General features: G+C 50.8%; 1 protein-coding gene across 6 annotated transcripts in view; it reads right to left on the bottom strand.

Annotated features, from left to right (window-relative positions):
* camkk1a (calcium/calmodulin-dependent protein kinase kinase 1, alpha a) overlaps nt 1-17,078 on the bottom strand; it is a 166,599-nt gene that overhangs the window by 16,471 nt on the left and 133,050 nt on the right. For all 6 annotated transcript variants that reach the window (XM_080210631.1, XM_080210626.1, XM_080210628.1 and 3 more), the window contains 5 exons: nt 15,696-15,895; nt 12,867-12,920; nt 11,077-11,150; nt 6,841-6,928; nt 4,184-4,312 (listed from right to left, as the gene is read on the bottom strand). In XM_080210631.1, the coding sequence (XP_080066757.1) occupies nt 4,184-4,312; nt 6,841-6,928; nt 11,077-11,150; nt 12,867-12,920; nt 15,696-15,895 (545 nt within the window). The remainder of the gene's footprint in view (nt 1-4,183; nt 4,313-6,840; nt 6,929-11,076; nt 11,151-12,866; nt 12,921-15,695; nt 15,896-17,078) is intronic.

A 17,078-nucleotide genomic window follows, 5' to 3' on the forward strand; every position in this document is an offset into this window, starting at 1 on the left:
CATACGACAGACGGTGGAGGCCTCAGCTTCCACTGCGACATCCAGAGGCCTAGTAAATGGCAGCCCCCAGACAGTCCCTCACCAAGGTGCCAGCTCCAGAGGCCATGGCAGGGGCTCACAATGAGGCCAAAGAGAGGGCCCCAGTGTTAAATTTGAGGCTATAAAGGTTGAGTGAGGCATTGTCTGGGTTCCTGAAGGCCTCACAGGAAGTGTCCAGGGCACCACTGGAGTCTGGATCCTTGAAGATAGCTGGGCAATGCTTTATAATTTCTATATGTCGCCTCCGTGGAAGGGAAAAATAAACAGGTTAAAATTGTCAAAATCCCAGGACCATTGGCACCAGGAGATCCAGTATAAGGTCATTCCAGCCAACTCCCAGTGGGGAGTATCAGGAAAGATCATCCCCTCAGTAAGGGATCATCCTTACCCCTCTCTTCCTCATCCTCTCACCCAAGCCGAGAGGGGCAGGAAGAGAGGGGGCAACCTCAGGCATTTCCTGGGGTTAGATTTTACAAAGAGGGAAGGGTGGTCTCGAATGGGTTGACGTTTTAAAAGGCTGTCCTGTAGCGATAACACAGTGAGGGGGTGGGTGTGGGGGGGGTATCACAGACAGGCTGGGGGTGGGGGGGGAGGGACGCACCTCTGCCCCTCAGCAGGAGGAAGTCCCACCCCTCGAGAGCTACCAGCAAGACCTAAACTCAATTGTGAGTGCTGCTGGGACCACGGGGGTGGGAGGGATCATGATGGCGTCTGGAGTGAGGTACGTGCTGGGGTCCTAGCACAGCAATCAGGTACCTGAGGAGGAGGAGGAGGAGGAGGAGGAGGAGGAGGAATGGGGCTTTGGAGGCACGGCAGGAAGATTATCTAAAAATGAGACAAAGAGACCCTGATCTACACAGGGAGGGAAAGGCCTATCAGAGTGAAGAGGCAGCAGTAGGGGCCTAACTAGATGGGCCTCACTTCTTGCTGCTGTGGAAAGGCGGAGGGGAATTATGATGCCGACGTTGGACTGGGGTAAACACAGTAAGAAGTCTCATAACACCAGGTTAAAGTCCAACGGGTTTATTTGGCAGCACTAGCTTTCAGAGTCTCAGGTTCCTTCTTCAGATGAGTGAGGACTTGTGCTCACAAACTGGGCATATACAGACACAAACTCAATTTACAGGATAATGGTTGGAATGCGAGTCTTTACAGGGTAGCCAGGCTTTTGCTACCAAATAAACCCTGTCGGACTTTAACCTGGTGTTGTGAGACTTCTTACTGTGTTTACCCCAGTCCAACGCCGGCATCTCCACATCAGTTTCTGCTCAGCGACTCTGCATTGTTGTGAAGGCCGCCTTGGAGAACGCTTACCCGAAGATCAGAGGCTGAACGCCCGTGACTGCTGAAGTGTTCCCCGACTGGAAGGGAACAGTCTTGCCTGGTGATTGTCGAGCGGTGTTCATTCATCTGTGGTCGTAGCGTCTGCATGGTCTCCCCAATGTACCATGCTTTGGGACATCCTTTCCTGCAGCGTATCAGGTAGACAATGTTGGCCGAGTTGCAAGAGTATTTACCGTGTACCTGGTGGATGGTATTCTCACGTGAGATGATGGCATCCGTGTTGATGATCTTGCGGAGGTTGCTGTGGCAGGGTTGTGTGTTGTGGTCACTGTTCTCCTGAAGGTAGTTTGCTGCGAACAATGGTCTGTTTGAGGTTGTGCGGTTGTTTGAAGGCAAGAAGTGGGGGTGTGGGGATAGCCCTGGCGAGATGTTCATCTTCATCAATGACGTGTTGAAGGTGCCAGAGAAGATGCTGTAGCTTCTCCGCTCCTGGGAAGTACTGGACGATGAAGGGTACTCTGTCCACCATGTCCCTGTGTTTGTCTTCTGGGGAAGTCAGTGTGGTTTTTCACTGTGGTGCATCATAACTATTGATCGATGAGTTGAGCGCCATATCCTGTTCTTATGATGGCATCTTTCAGCGTCTAGGGGTGTCTGTTGCGATCCTCCTCATCTGTGCGGATCCTGTGTATACGGAGAGCTTGTCCGTAGGGGATGGCTTCTTTAGCATGTTTATGGTGGAGCTGGAGAAATGGAGCATTGTGAGGTTATCCGTGGGCTTGCGGTACAGTGAGGTGCTGAGGTGACCATCCTTGATGGAGATGCATGTGTCCAAGAATGCAACCGATTCTGGAGAATAGTCCATGGTGAGTCTGATGGTGGGATGGAACTTGTTGATATCATCATATAGTTGTTTCAGTGATTGTTCACCATGAGGCCAAAGGAAGAAAGTGCCATCGATGTATCTAGTGTATAGCATCAGTTGAAGGTCCTGTGCGGTGAAGAAGTCTTGTTCCAACCTGTGCATAAAGATGTTGGTGTACTGAGGTGTAATTTAGTCCCCATTGCTGTCCGTGTGTCTGGGTGAAGAACTGGTTGTTCGTCTGCACACATGAGGATGGCCTCAACCAGGATCTCGGGTTCATGTCACACTATCTGTAACCCCCACGACTTGCCTGGGCTTGCCAAATCTCACTAACTATCCTGTCTGGAGACAATACACATCTCTTTAACCTGTGCTGAACCCTCTCTCCATTCACAATGCCTGTACCTTTAAGACTTGATTACCTGTAAAGACTCGCATTCCAACCATTATCTTGTCAACTGAGTTTGAGTCTTTATGTGCCCTGTTTGTGGACTCAAGTCCTCAGTCACCTGAAGATGGGGGTTGAGGTTCTGTAAGATGGCGCTGCCAAGTAAACCCGTTGGACTTTAACCTGGTATTATGGTATTAAGAGTTCCACAGATTCCCCACTCTCTGGCTGAAGAAATTCCTCCTCATCTCTGTTTTAAAGGATCGTCCCTTTAGCCTGAGGTTGTGCCCTCTGGCTCTAGTTTCTCCTACGAGTGGAAACATCCTCTCCGCGTCCACTCTATCCAGGCCTCGTAGTATCCTGTAAATTTCAATAAGATCCCCCCCCCACCTCTCATCCTTCTAAACTCCAATGGGTACAGACCCAGAGTCCGCAACCATTCCTTAAAGAGATAGATGTTAAAGCTGAGAGCAATAGAAATTGAAGCCTTTCTTAAGAACATAAGAACATAAGAAATAGGAGCAGGAGTAGGCCATCTAGCCCTTCGAGCCTGCCCCGCCATTCAATAAGATCATGGCTGATCTGTCGTGGCTCAGTTCCACATTCCCGCCCTCTCCCCATAACCCTTAATCCCCTCGCTTATCAAAAACCCATCAACCCGTGTCTTAAAAATATTTAGCGAGGCAGCCTCCACCACTTCAACGGGCAGAGAATTCCAGAGATTCACCACCCTTTGAGTGAAGAAGTTCCTCCTCAACTCCGTCTAAACCGCCCCCCCCTTTATCTTGAGGCTGTGCCCCCTAGTCCTACTGTCCTTTCTGAGCGGGAAGAGTCTCTCCACCTCTATCCTATCCATCCCATTCATCATCTTATACGTCTCAATGAGATCTCCCCTCATTCTTCTAAACTCTAACGAGTACAAGCCTAGTTTATTCAGCCTCTCCTCATAGCTCAACCCCCTCAACTCCGGTATCAGCCTAGTAAACCTCCTCTGCACTCCCTCCAAGGCCAAAATATCCTTGCGCAGGTGCGGCGCCCAAAACTGCACACAGTACTCCAGCTGCGGCCTCACCAATGCCCTATACAGCTGCAGCAAGACCTCCCTACTTTTATATTCAATCCCTCTCGCTATGAAGGCCCAGCATCCCTTCGCCTTCCTGACCACCTGCTGCACCTGCAGGCTGGGTTTTTGTGACTCATGCACAAGGACCCCGAGGTCCCTCTGCACCGTCGCCTGCTGCAGTTTTTTGCCACGTAAGTAATAGTCCTTCCTACCATTATTCCTACCAAAGTGGACCACCTCACACTTGCCAACATTAAATTCCATTTGCCATTTCCTGGCCCATTCGCCCAGCCTATCTAGATCCTTCTGTAGACTCTCCCCACCCTCCGCACAATTTGCCGTTCCACCAATCTTGGTGTCATCAGCAAATTTCGACACCCTACACTCGGTTCCCTCCTCCAGATCATCTATATAAATGGTAAATAGCTGATTATTTCTTAATAAGTCTAATTGTGAGAATAAGGTAGGAAACGATGACAATTTGCTCCAGTCAAGCGTATTAACCTTTCCACGTCTCTGTAGTGAAGGTGGAAAGTTTTCTTACCACGGTCGAGAGGCTGGAGATTAACTTGACGGAGTTCATCACCTCCTCTTCAGTGACCTCCACCACGCTGCAGTGTTCCTCCTCCAGAGGAAGAGTATCATTCCCGTCCTTTGTCACCCATGGGTGCAGCTGTAAGGAGAACCACAGATCAGCACTTGAACCTCTTCCCTGTAACCGTTGCAAGAGGTTTAGGGCACTGGGGAGCAGGTACAGAGGAGATGTTAAGGGTAAGTTTTTCACTCAGAGGGTGGTGAGTGAGTGGGATTGGTGGTGGTGGTAGAGGCGAACTCGCTGGGGTCTTTTAAGAGACTTCTGGATGGGTACGTGGGATTTAAAAGGGGACAAAAATGACCTCAATGTGTCACATTTGCACAAGGATATTTTGGCCTTGGAGGGAGTGCAGAGGAGGTTCACTAGGCTGATACCGGAGATGAGGGGGTTGGACTATGAAGAGAGACTGAATAGACTGGGTCTGTACTCGTTGGAGTTTAGAAGGATGAGGGGGGATCTTATAGAGACGTATAAGATAATGAAGGGGATGGATAGGGTAGAGGTAGAGAGATTCTTCCTGCTTAGAAAGGACAGCAGGACTAGAGGGCACAGCCTCAAGATAAGGGGGGGTCAGTTTAGATCGGAGTTGAGGAGGAACTTCTTCACTCAACGAGTGGTGAATCTTTGGAATTCTCTGCCCGTTAAAGTGGTGGAGGCTACCTCGCTGAATATATTTAAGTCACGGGTAGATAGGTTTCTGATAGACAGGGGAATTAAGGGTTATGGGGAGAATGCGGGAAAGTGGAACTGATCCACTTCAGATCAGCTATGATCTTATTGAATGGCGGGGCAGGCTCGAAGGGCTAGATGGCCTACTCCTGCTCCTATTTCTTATGTTCTTATGTGGTGGAGGCAGATTCGATAGGGTCTTTTAAGAGACTTTTGGATGAGTACATGAGTAAGATGGAGGGTTATAGATAGGCCTGGTAGGTAGGGATATGTTCAGCGCAACTTGTGGGCCGAAGGGCCTGTTTGTGCTGTAGTTTTTCTACGTTCTAAGACCAATCTCTGGGCAAGAAAACCTAACAGTGATTTCAGTCTGAAGACAGGAATGTTGCCCGATGTAATGAAGCTATGGGCAGGCTTTTACCATCCCGGGTGGGACCATGCAAAGATCCGCTGAGCAAAATTTTCCAGAGCGTGGCTGGAAAATCCCATGTTTCAAACAGAACTGCCTTTGATGAAGATTACCAAACAAATATCATCTTCAACCAAACACTGGAGGGGCAATTTCAAATAAAACCAGAAAATGCTCCAAGGGTCTGGCAGTTTCTGCAGAGAGAGAGGAACAGGGTTAATGCTTTTATGACTGAAACGACATAAAAATGTTAACACTGTTTTTCTCTCCTCTCTGGGCGACACAGTGGGTTAGCACTGCTGCTTCACAGCTCCAGGGTCCTGGGTTCGAATCCCGGCTCGGGGTCACTGTCTGTGTGGAGTTTGCACATTCTCATCGTGTCTGCGTGGGTTTCCTCCGGGTACTCCGGTTTCCTCCCACAGTCCAAAGATGTGCGGGTTAGGTTGATTGGCCGTGCTAAAATTGCCCCTTAGTGTCCAGGATGTAGGTTAGAGGGTATAATATGTAGGGATATGGGGGTAGGGCCTGGGTGGGATTGTGGTTGGTGCAGACTCGATGGGCCAAAGGCACTCTTTCTGCACTGTAGGGTTCTATGATTCCAGATTCTGTCTGACCTGCTGAGTTTTTTCAGCACTTTTCATTTTATTGTGATAATTTTTTGCAGCCACATATTGTAGAACCAACTCCAGATAAAGCTATTTTAGATTTATATTGTACAACGTGGCAGGAGTAATTAGCAATGTCACAACTAATTGAATGGTATTATGATCACTATTTCTTAGTGAATAAAATATCATTGAATTCCATAATAAGTTTAAAACTAACATACTCCAATGACAATCTTCAGCTTAAATAAAGCCAATTACATCGATACAAGTTGGCTAAGGTTGATTGGGTAAATAGGCTACAATGCATTATGGTAAATAAATAGTGGGAACTGTTAAAAAAAAAATTCAAAATGTTTGATGAAAATGCATTCCATTGAAAAACAAAATTACAGCAAGAAAGATCTATTTGTAGCTTACTAAACAGGTTCGGTATAATATTAAGATTAAAAGAAAGGGTTTATAATATTATAAGGAGTAGTAGTAAGCCTACAGTTTAGGAATATTTTAGAAACCAGCAAACAGTACTAGAAGATTGATAAGAAGAGGGAAGATATCGAAGATAAAAATAAAAATAAGAATATAAAACAAAAGATTGTGAGAGCTTTTAGAAATGTATAAAAAGGAAGGGAGTAGCTAAAGTCCCTTAGAAGCAGCACTGGTGGCACAGTGGTTAGCACAGCTGCCTCACAGTGCCAAGAACCAGGATTTGATTCCCAGTTTGGGACACTGTCTATGCAGAGTTTGCATGTTCTCCCCGTGTCTGCACGGGTTCCCGCCGGATGCTCCGGTTTTCTCCCACAGCCTGAAAGACATGCCGGTTAGGCGGATTGGCCATGCTAAATTCTCCCTCAAGTGTACCCGAGAGATAGCGGCTGGAAAATCCTGCCAGACGGGTTCAGGTATTCGAATTGCGTGGTTACCTTTATCTGGGGAATTGTAATCCGGGTATCAGGATTCTTATCCAGCATCCGGAGAAGCAAATCCTTCAGTCCTTCACTGATTCCTGGTCTGGGAAAGATGGATTGAGAATGCATGTGAATGAGCGATAGACAAGTGGTATTTATAGAGCATGAATAGACCATTCCATCACTCAACCTGATCATAAATAATCTGTATCTTAATCCCATTTACCACCTTAGCTCCACTCTGTCATAATCTTAACCAAAGTCTATCCCTTTCAGTCATCACATTTTCTATTGACTCCCAGAATCCGGAACATTTGGGATAGAACCCGCTTCCCTGAGCTATCCTGCACCAGACCCTTGAGAGTGAATATCCCGCCATCTCCATCAGCCTCCGACGCAGCGACTCAGAAGCTTCCGTGCCTCAACTCAAATGAAAATCCTGGTCTTCGTTTGTTCGTCTCTTAATCATTTAAAATATTTTGATTCGATCTCCCCGAACTGCAAGAGGATTTTTTTTCAAACAACAAAGAACAAAGAACAGTAACAGCCCAGGAAACAGGCCCTTCGGCCCTCCAAGCCTGCACCACTCATTGGTCCAACTAGGCCATTCGCTCGTACCCCTCCATTCCCATGTGACTATCCGGGTAAGTCTTAAACGATGCCAGCGTGTCTGCCTCCACCACCCTACTGGGCAGCGCATTCTAGGCCCCCACCACCCTCTGTGTAAAAAAAGTCCCTCTGATATCGGAGTTATACCTCGCCCCTCTCACCTTGAGCCCGTGACCCCTCGTCATCGTCACCTGGGAAAAAGCTTCCCACTGTTCACCCTATCTATACGTAAGAACATAAGAAATAGGAGCAGGAGTAGGCCATCTAGCCCTTCGAGCCTGCCCTGCCATTCAATAAGATCATGGCTGATCTGTCGTGGCTCAGTTCCACATTCCCGCCCTCTCCCCATAACCCTTAATCCCCTCTCTTATCAAAAACCCATCAACCCGCATCTTAAAAATATTTAGCGAGGCAGCCTCCACCACTTCAACGGGCAGAGAATTCCAGAGATTCACCACCCTTTGAGTGAAGAAGTTCCTCCTCAACTCCATTCTAAACTACCCCCCTTTATCTTGAGGCTGTGCCCCCTAGTCCTACTGTCCTTTCTGAGCGGGAAGAGTCTCTCCACCTCTATCCTATCCATCCCATTCATCATCTTATACGTCTCAATGAGATCTCCCCTCATTCTTCTAAACTCTAACGAGTACAAGCCTAGTTTATTCAGCCTCTCCTCATAGCTCAACCCCCTCAACTCCGGAATCAGCCTAGTAAACCCCCTCTGCACTCCCTCCAAGGCCAAAATATCCTTGCGTAAGTACGGCGCCCAAAACTGCACACAGTACTCCAGCTGCGGCCTCACCAATGCCCTATACAGCCGCAGCAAGACCTCCCTACTTTTATATTCAATCCCCCTCGCTATGAAGGCCAGCATCCCATTTGCCTTCCTGACCACCTGCTGCACCTGCAGGCTGGGTTTTTGCGACTCATACCCTTCGTAATTTTGTACTCCTTCAGTCATGGAACGTGGGCACTGATGCCAGCACGAATTGCTCATTCCTGAAGGCGTTGGTATGGGTCTGGAGTCACATGTAGGCCAGACCGGGTAAGGGCGGCAGATTTCCTTCCCTAAAGGGGCATTAGTGAACCAGATGGGGTTTTTATGACAATCAGCAATGGTTTTGCGGTCATCATTAGACTTTTCATCTCAGCTTTTTATTGAATTCGGATTTTGCCATCTGCAATGGTGGGATTCGAACCTGATCCCCGGAACAATTACCCTGGGGTCTCTGGATTACTAGTCGATGGAACCGTCTCCCCATAATAAGCCCCACATTTATGCAACTCGTCCTTACGATTTACCCCTGGTATCATACTGGTGAATCTGTAATGTACCCCCTCCAATATGTACGAGCAGTCAGTTAGCTCAGTGAGCTGGAAGGTTGGTCTGTAATACCGAGCGATGCCAACAGCACGGGTTCGATTTCTGCACTGGCTGAGATTATTCATGAAGTCCCTGCCCTCTCAAACTTGTCCCTCGCCTGTGGTGCGGGGATCCTCAGGTTAAATCACCACCACTCAGTGTGCTGCCCCTCAAAGGGGACAGCCACTTACGGTCATCCAGGACTGTGGCGACTTTTTAATATCTCCATCCTGAGGTTTAATATCCAGAACCAACCGCAGTACTTCCTAATCTAAGATTTTCCACAATTAAAATATCACTTCCTCACCTTTGAATTGCAATCTCCCGGAGAATTGTGGGGTTACGCAGATAGGGCGGGCATGGTGGCACAGTGGGTTAGCACTGCGGCTTCACAGCTCCAGGGTCCTGGGTTCGATTCCCGGCTCGGGGTCACTATCTGCGTGGACTTTGCACATTCTCCTCGTGTCTGCGTGGGTTTCCTCCGGGTACTCCGGTTTCCTCCCACGGTCCAAAGATGTCGGGGTTAGGTCGATTGGCCGTGCTAAGAAATTGCCCCTTAGTGTCCAGGGATGTGTAGGTTAGAGGGGTCAGTGGGTATAATATGTAGGGATATGGGGGTAGGGCCTGGGTGGGATTGTGTTCGGTGCAGACTCGATGGGCCGAAGGGCCTCTTTCTGCCCTGTAGGGTTCTATGGTACAATCCTCTTTTGGAGAGTGGGTGCAAATTTGATGGGCCAATGGAGATTCTATAACCAGTGGGGCCCAGTATTTCAATGTGCATTTGTATAGCACTACACACATCCCCAGAATATGCCAAATTAAATGAATTGATCTGCAGTTTGTATCGGGAAGCACGGCAACCAATTTGTCCACAGCAAAATGTTTAAAAATTTCTTTATTAGTCGCAAGTAGCCTTACATTAACACTGCAATGAAGTTACTGTGGAAATCTGACAAACAGCACTGAGATGAATTGGTTATTGGTAGTTGTTTCGTGGTGATTGAGGGGTGAGTGTTGGACCGGGACTTCCCTGCGGACTGTGTCACAGAATCTCCTTCCCTCACCTGAAAGGGCAGATACGCTATCTGAAAGGTAGCACATCGAGAGTGCAGCACTCCCTCTGTACTTTGCTGGAGCCTCAGACAATCTCTGGAGCAGGGCCTGAACTCACTGCCTTCAGTGTTGACAGAGCCAACAGGTCCAATATTCAATTATTGATCAGCGCTGCTGCCTTCACAGCGCCAGGGACCTGGGTTCGATTCCCGGCTGGGGTCACTGTCTGTGTGGGAGTTTGCACATTCTCCCCGTGTCTGCGTGGGTTTCCTCCAGTTTCCTCCCATAGTCCGAAAGACCTGCAGGTTAGGTGCGTTGACTGTGCTAAATTCTCACTCCGAACACGCACCGGACTGTGGCGACTAGTGGGTTTTCACAGTAACTTCATCGCAGTGTTAATATAAGCCTACTTGTGACACTAATAAATAAGCTTTCAAACCTTGGACTGTATGCAGGAAATCATAGAAGCCTACAGTGCAGAGAGAGGCCCTTCAGCCCATCGAGTCTGCACCGAACACAATCCCACCCAGGCCCTACCCCCATATCCCTACATATTATACCCACTAATCCCTCTAACCTACACATCCCTGGACACTAAGGGGCAATTTCTTAGCACGGCCAATCAACCTAACCCGCACATCTTTGGACTGCGGGAGGAAACCCACACAGACACGAGGAGAATGTGCAAACTCCACGCAGACAATGACCCGAGCCGGGAATCGAACCCAGACCCCTGGAGCTGTGAAGCAGCAGTGCTAACCCACGGTGCCACCTAGGAAAGGACCTGAATGTTTCAGCTCCCTGCCTTGTCATTGTACTCAGTTGCTGCATGTAGATATAGAATAGAATAGAACATTACAGCGCAGCACAGGCCCTTCGGCCCTCGATGTTGTGCCGACCAGTGGAACCAATCTAATGACCCTCTAACCTAAACTATTCCAATGTTATCCATATGCCTATCCACTGACCATTCGAACGCCCTTAAAGTTGGCGAGTCCACAACTGCTGCAGGCAGGGCATTCCACGCTCTCTGAGTAAAGGGTATTTATATACATATTTCTGACGTACTTGGGTTCAAAATTTACCCGCCCCTCCCTATAAAATTCCTGGCCGCAGGGAGGGCTGTTCCGATCAGGAAGAAAAGCTAAGCTTTGAGTTGCCGATCCTTTTCACCAGTAACAGAGCTCACGACGTCAGATAGTTTAAATATTTTACCGTCTTTTACTTACTTTTCTGGAAATTCCACAGGCCTGCTTTTAATCTTGGCATGGAGTGCCAGAATGTACTCGTCCATGAAAGGGCACTGCGATCAAAGAGACAAAGTGAGTTCTCCGGCAGTTCCAGTTTCTCTGCATGTTGACCGATGATGAACTAACAGCAGAGATACCGGCCTAACTGGTCTAAACTGGTCTTTATCAGCCTCCGCCCGCTGGACGTCACCTCACCCTGTCAGGTTACTTTACATGTTGTCTTCGACACAGAAGGCCACTCAGCCCATCGAGCCTGCCCCGCCATCCTTTATGCCAGACTATCCCATTTTCCTTCACACCATTGGCATTTGGCAACCTCAATCTCTGCTTTAAACGTACTCGGTGACTCAGCTTCCATAGCTCTCTAGGGTGGAGAATTCCAAAGACTTTCCGCCCTCTGAATAAAGATATTTCTCCCCGTTTCGCGGCTAAGCGGATTCCCCGTTATTTTGGAATGACGTGGGCGAGAGGGGTGTGGAGGGATATGGTCCGGGTGCAGGTCAGTGGGACTAGGCAGAAAAATGGTTCGGCACAGACAACAAGGGTTTCGGCGCTGTAATAGTTCTACGGTTCTGGACTCCCCAGGCGAGGGAAACACCTTACCCACATCCAGTCTGTTGATTCTGTTTAAGCATTTTGTAGGTTTCATTGAGGTCGCCTCTCATTCTTGGGAACTCTAGAGAAAACAGGCCCAAGTTTGGCCAATCCCTCTTCATAAGAGAGTCCTGCATCTCCAGAATAAATCTGGTGAACTCTCTTTATGGCAATGATAGCCTTTCTAAGGTAAGGAGACCAAAAGTGCACCCAGTCCACCAGGTGCGGTCTAACCAAAGACCAGATAATTGACGCAAAGACAACATTTGCTTTGACGTTTGAACTGATGGCCTCACGGAATGACAGCGCACGAATTAGCAGTGATCCTCCCTCCGCACGGTGACAACCGGACTGTCGGGGGAGGCACTGAGCGAGACTGCTGTCTGCCAGGGTCAGACTGATACCTGGAAGGTAGTCTGGGCAGACGGTTGTGGAGTGTTCCACTGGGGGGGTGATCAACTGCGGACATTGTAAGGGGTACAAATTCCAGTCGACCATAACAAAAGGGAAAGCAGATACAACGCAGGATGCAAACTGCCTGGAAGAGTCACGGCAGACCAAGCAGCTGACGCTCGTCATTGCCTTAAATAAACTGGCAGCTTAGCAAGGCAGAATAAGAACGTAAGAAATAGGAGCAGGAGTCGGCCATCTAGCCCCTTGAGCCTGCCCCGCCATTCAATAAGATCATGGCTGATCTGTCGTGGCTCAGTTCCACATTCCCGCCCTCTCCCCATAACCCTTAATCCCCTCGCTTATCAAAAACCCATCAACCCGCGTCTCAAAAATATTGAGCGAGGCAGCCTCCACCACTTCAACGGGCAGAGAATTCCAGAGATTCACCACCCTTTGAGTGAAGAAGTTCCTCCTCAACTCCGTTCTAAACCGCCCCCCCCTTTATCTTGAGGCTGTGCCCTCTAGTCCTACTGTCCTTTCTGAGCGGGAAGAGTCTCTCCACCTCTATCCTATCCATCCCATTCATCATATTATACGTCTCAATGAGATCTCCCCTCATCCTTCTAAAATCCCTGCTGCTGTGTGAGCAATAGAATTCACACAAGTGAGATGATCAACGTCTATGGTTATTGAACACATCTGAGCTCAAGTCTTACTCCCAGAAGCTTTCACCAGTATTACAAGGAACTCGAATTCTCTCAGCGCGGGAGCTGCTGACGTACCTTGCCAAAGACCAGGCAATACAGGGTCACACCGATGGCCCAAACATCCAAAGCCTGAAATGTAACATTCACAACGTTATGACAAATCTGATTTCCAGGTAGGGACCCTGCCGCAGTAATCCGCCCACCCTGCGGCGTCAGCCCACCCCCCACCTCCGTGACAATCACCCTCCAGCCCAACACACAGCTCACTTCAATATCATTCATGAAGAATTGGCTGCAGGGGAAGGAAACTAGTGGGAACAGGTGAACCATGGAATAGTTACAGTCGGGAAGGATGCTCCTGGGCTGACTCTGAGAAGGAGCGGTCCCTTTTCCAGTCGCCCTGGGAGTCTCCTCTCCATGCCTGCCTATCCTTGGCGACCCTGCCTGCACCACACGCTCCAAATCCTAGCCATTCGCAGCCTCGGGGGACTCTCACCATTCAGTTTCAATCTGTGCCCTCTGATGCTCGATCCTCACGCCAACTGTTCCCCTCCACCTCTTCTGTCCCTCATGATTTCATCAAACCCCCTCTTCACTTTCTTGAAGAAGAATTAGCCCAGCCTCCCCAGTCTATCTTCATCACTGAGGATCCTCCCTCCTGGAGTCACTCTCGTCAGCCTTCTCTGCACTCTCTCTGAAGCCTGCACGACCTTCTCAAAGTGGGGTGCCCAGATTTGGACACCGTCCCCCAGGTGAGGCCCAACCAGTGTGTTTTACAGGTTCAGTGCAGCTTCCTCGCTTTAGTCCTCTGTGCCTCTGTTCGTAAAGCCCAGGAGCCCAGTTGCCTTTTCAGCCGCTTTTCCAGCCTCTCCTGCCACCGTCAATGGTTTAGGCACACTTATACCCAGGTTAATCTGCTCCTGCGCGCTCTTTATCTCACATTCCCTCTCCCCATTCTTCTTCCTAAAGTATACCATCACACTACTCCATATTACACTGGTTCAGAAACATGTCCACACAGTCCAAACTCTGATGACTATCACTATCTTTCTTACAGCTCAGAATATTTCCAACTGTTATGCCAGAGTTTGAAATTGGGCCCTGTAGACCCAGTCCCTAATGTTAAATAGGTTTGAGGGCTGTGGGACACAGCTAATACCTCTCTCCATTCTGAATATCAAACCCTCACCATTACTCACTGCTTGCTGGCGTTTTGTACCCACGGCACTTCTGTCCCTCTAATTGCAAGGACACGCCTCCCCCACCCTATCACCCTTCTCCGATCCCCTCACCCACTTCCCCATCACCCCCCCCCACCCACTCATCCCCTCCCTATCACCCTCTCCCCCACCCATTCATCCCCTCACCCCCTCTCCACCGATCGCCCCCCTCCCTCACCCCCATTGCCCTCTCTCCCAAACCCCCCACTCCCTTCCCCCTCACCCTCTCTTCCACCCCATCATCTCCTCCCCCACTCCATCACCTCTACTCCCTCCCCCCACTCCTTCATCCCCTACCCCACACCCACTCCATCACCTCCTGCCCCACCCCCCCCCATCACCCTCTCCCCATCCATTCACCCCCTCCATCACCTCCTCTCTCACCCCACCACCCCCTCCCCCCCGACCCCCACTCCATCACCTCCTCCCCCACCCCCCTCCATCACCTCCTCCCCCACCCCCCTCCATCACCTCCTCCCCCACCCCCCTCCATCACCTCCTCCCCCACCCCCCTCCATCACCTCCTCCCCCACCCCCCTCCATCACCTCCTCCCCCACCCCCACTCCATCACCTCCTCCCCCACCCCCACTCCATCACCTCCTCCCCCACCCCCCTCCATCACCTCCTCCCCCACCCCCGCTCCATCACCTCCTCCCCCACCCCCGCTCCACCACCTCCTCCCCCTCCCCCCCCTCCCCCACTCCATCACCTCCTCCCCCACCCCGGCTCCACCACCTCCTCCCCCACCCCCGCTCCATCACCTCCTCCCCCACCCCCGCTCCACCACCTCCTCCCCCACCCCCACTCCATCACCTCCTCCCCCACCCCCCTCCATCACCTCCTCCCCCACCCCCACTCCATCACCTCCTCCCCCACCCCCCTCCATCACCTCCTCCCCCACCCCCCCTCCATCACCTCCTCCCCCACCCCCACTCCATCACCTCCACCCCCACCCCCCCTCCACCACCTCCTCCCCCTCCCCCGCTCCATCACCTCCTCCCCCACCCCCACTCCACCACCTCCTCCCCCACCCCCACTCCACCACCTCCTCCCCCACCCCCACTCCACCACCTCCTCCCCCACCCCCACTCCACCACCTCCTCCCCCACTCCACCACCTCCTCCCCCACCCCCACTCCATCACTCCCTCCCGTACCCGTACACCCCCTCCCCCTCCATCACCTCCTCTCTCGCCCCATCGCCCCCCCCCCCGCCATCCCATTGCCCCCTTCTGCCCTGACTCAGACCCCTACCCCTCTACTTCCTCTCCATTCGCGTATCCATCTGGGAATCTATGAGAAGTTGCCGAGGTACCAGCTTCCACTCCCTCCACGGGCAGCGGGTACCAGGTGCCCACCACTCTCTGTGTGTGGAAAACGTCCCCCGCGCCTCTCTCTTAAGCTTCCCCCCTCTCACCTTGAACCTGCGCCCCCCCCTCATAATTGACACTTCCACTCTGGGGGCAAAGGCAAAAGCCTCTGACTATCCACCCTGTCTGTGCCTCTGATAATTTTGTAGACTCTATCCAGTCTCCCCTTCAGCCTCTGTCTTTCTAGCGAATTCAAACCGGTTCCCCAGGGCGTGTGGATTACTCATCCAGCAAGAATACAATCGCGCCTCGGGATCTCTGGACTCAAGAACTTCCTCCCATTTAGTGACGAGATACAAGCCAGCATCTCCCTACCTTCCCATGGAAGATCTTCCTGGACTCGGAGAGGGTCTCTGGTGCCATGAATGCCGGGGTGCCGGCTGTGCTGGACAGCAGGGCGTCATTTCCTTCAAACTGGTTACTGACTCCAAAATCAGCAATCTTAATGTGGCCATCATCACCCAGCAGCAGGTTGGAAGGTTTGATATCTCGGTGGATGATCTTCTGGTAGTGCACTGCAGGAATCGGAAAGACGGGATTACTTTGACGACCCTTTCATTCCGGGATCCGGGACTGGTGGAGTTTATTTCCAGTTCCAGTTCACCGCAGGAGGGGAAATGGCATCGAGTGGTCACATTCGGATTTGTATGGCAAATGAAAGGCAATTAATAAACGGGGCAGCGGTGGCAGTGGGGAGGTGGGGCGGGGGGGGGGGGGTGCGGTAGGAAGTATTCCTGACACCCTCTGGTCCCGCAACAAAGTGGTAGTACTGAGAGTTTCTCCCCAGCTTCCAGGGATGTGTAGGTTAGAGGGATTAGTGGGTATAATATGTAGGGATATGGGGGTAGGGCCTGGGTGGGATTGCGCTCGGTGCAGACTCGATGGGCCAAAGGGCCTCTTTCTGCACTGTAGGGTTCTATGATCTATAGACATCCCAGGAGACTGTCACAAAGGTTAACTTCCCCTTCCTGTCCATGACCTTTGACCACATTCCTCCTCCAGCACCTCTCCACTGATATACAGCGAGGTGGGACTGCCCTCAGCTATTTCCTTCCCTATCCATCTGATCACAGCCTACAAATGGCTTCAGTGGGGACCCCGGAGGTCCCCTTGGCCTGGCAGGGGCAAGCACAGTAGTTAGCACTGCTGCCTCACAGTACCACGGACCCAGGTTCAATTCCGGCTTCGGGTCACTGTCTGTGTGGAGTTTGCACGTTCTGCCTGCATGGATTTATTCCAGCTTTCTCCTACAGTCCAAAGGTAGTGCAGGTTGGGCCATGCTGAGTTGCCCCTAAGTGTCAGAAGGGCAAATATATGGGGTTATAGTGTCTGGGTGGGATTGTTGATAGTACAGGCTCAATGGGCCAAATGGCCTCCTTCTGCACTAGGAATCCTATGATTCCTCCTGTTTCTCATGCCCTCCCGAGGTGACATTACTGCAAAGTATGTCATTCATAGGATTATAGAACCCTACAGCGCAGAAAGAGGCCCATCGAGTCTCCACCGACCCACCCAGGCCCTCCCCCCATATCCCTACATATTATACCCACTAATCCCTCTAACCTACACATCCCTGGACACTAAGGGCCAATTTATTAGCACGGCCAATCAACCTAACCCGCACATGTTTGGACTGTGGGAGGAAACCGGAGTACCCGGAGGAAACCCTAATGCACTGTAGCGGGATAATCTCTCTCC

Source organism: Carcharhinus amblyrhynchos, chromosome 23, assembly GCF_965287045.1.
Source record: "Carcharhinus amblyrhynchos chromosome 23, sCarAmb.v2.hapA, whole genome shotgun sequence".
Lineage (NCBI taxonomy): Eukaryota > Metazoa > Chordata > Chondrichthyes > Carcharhiniformes > Carcharhinidae > Carcharhinus > Carcharhinus amblyrhynchos.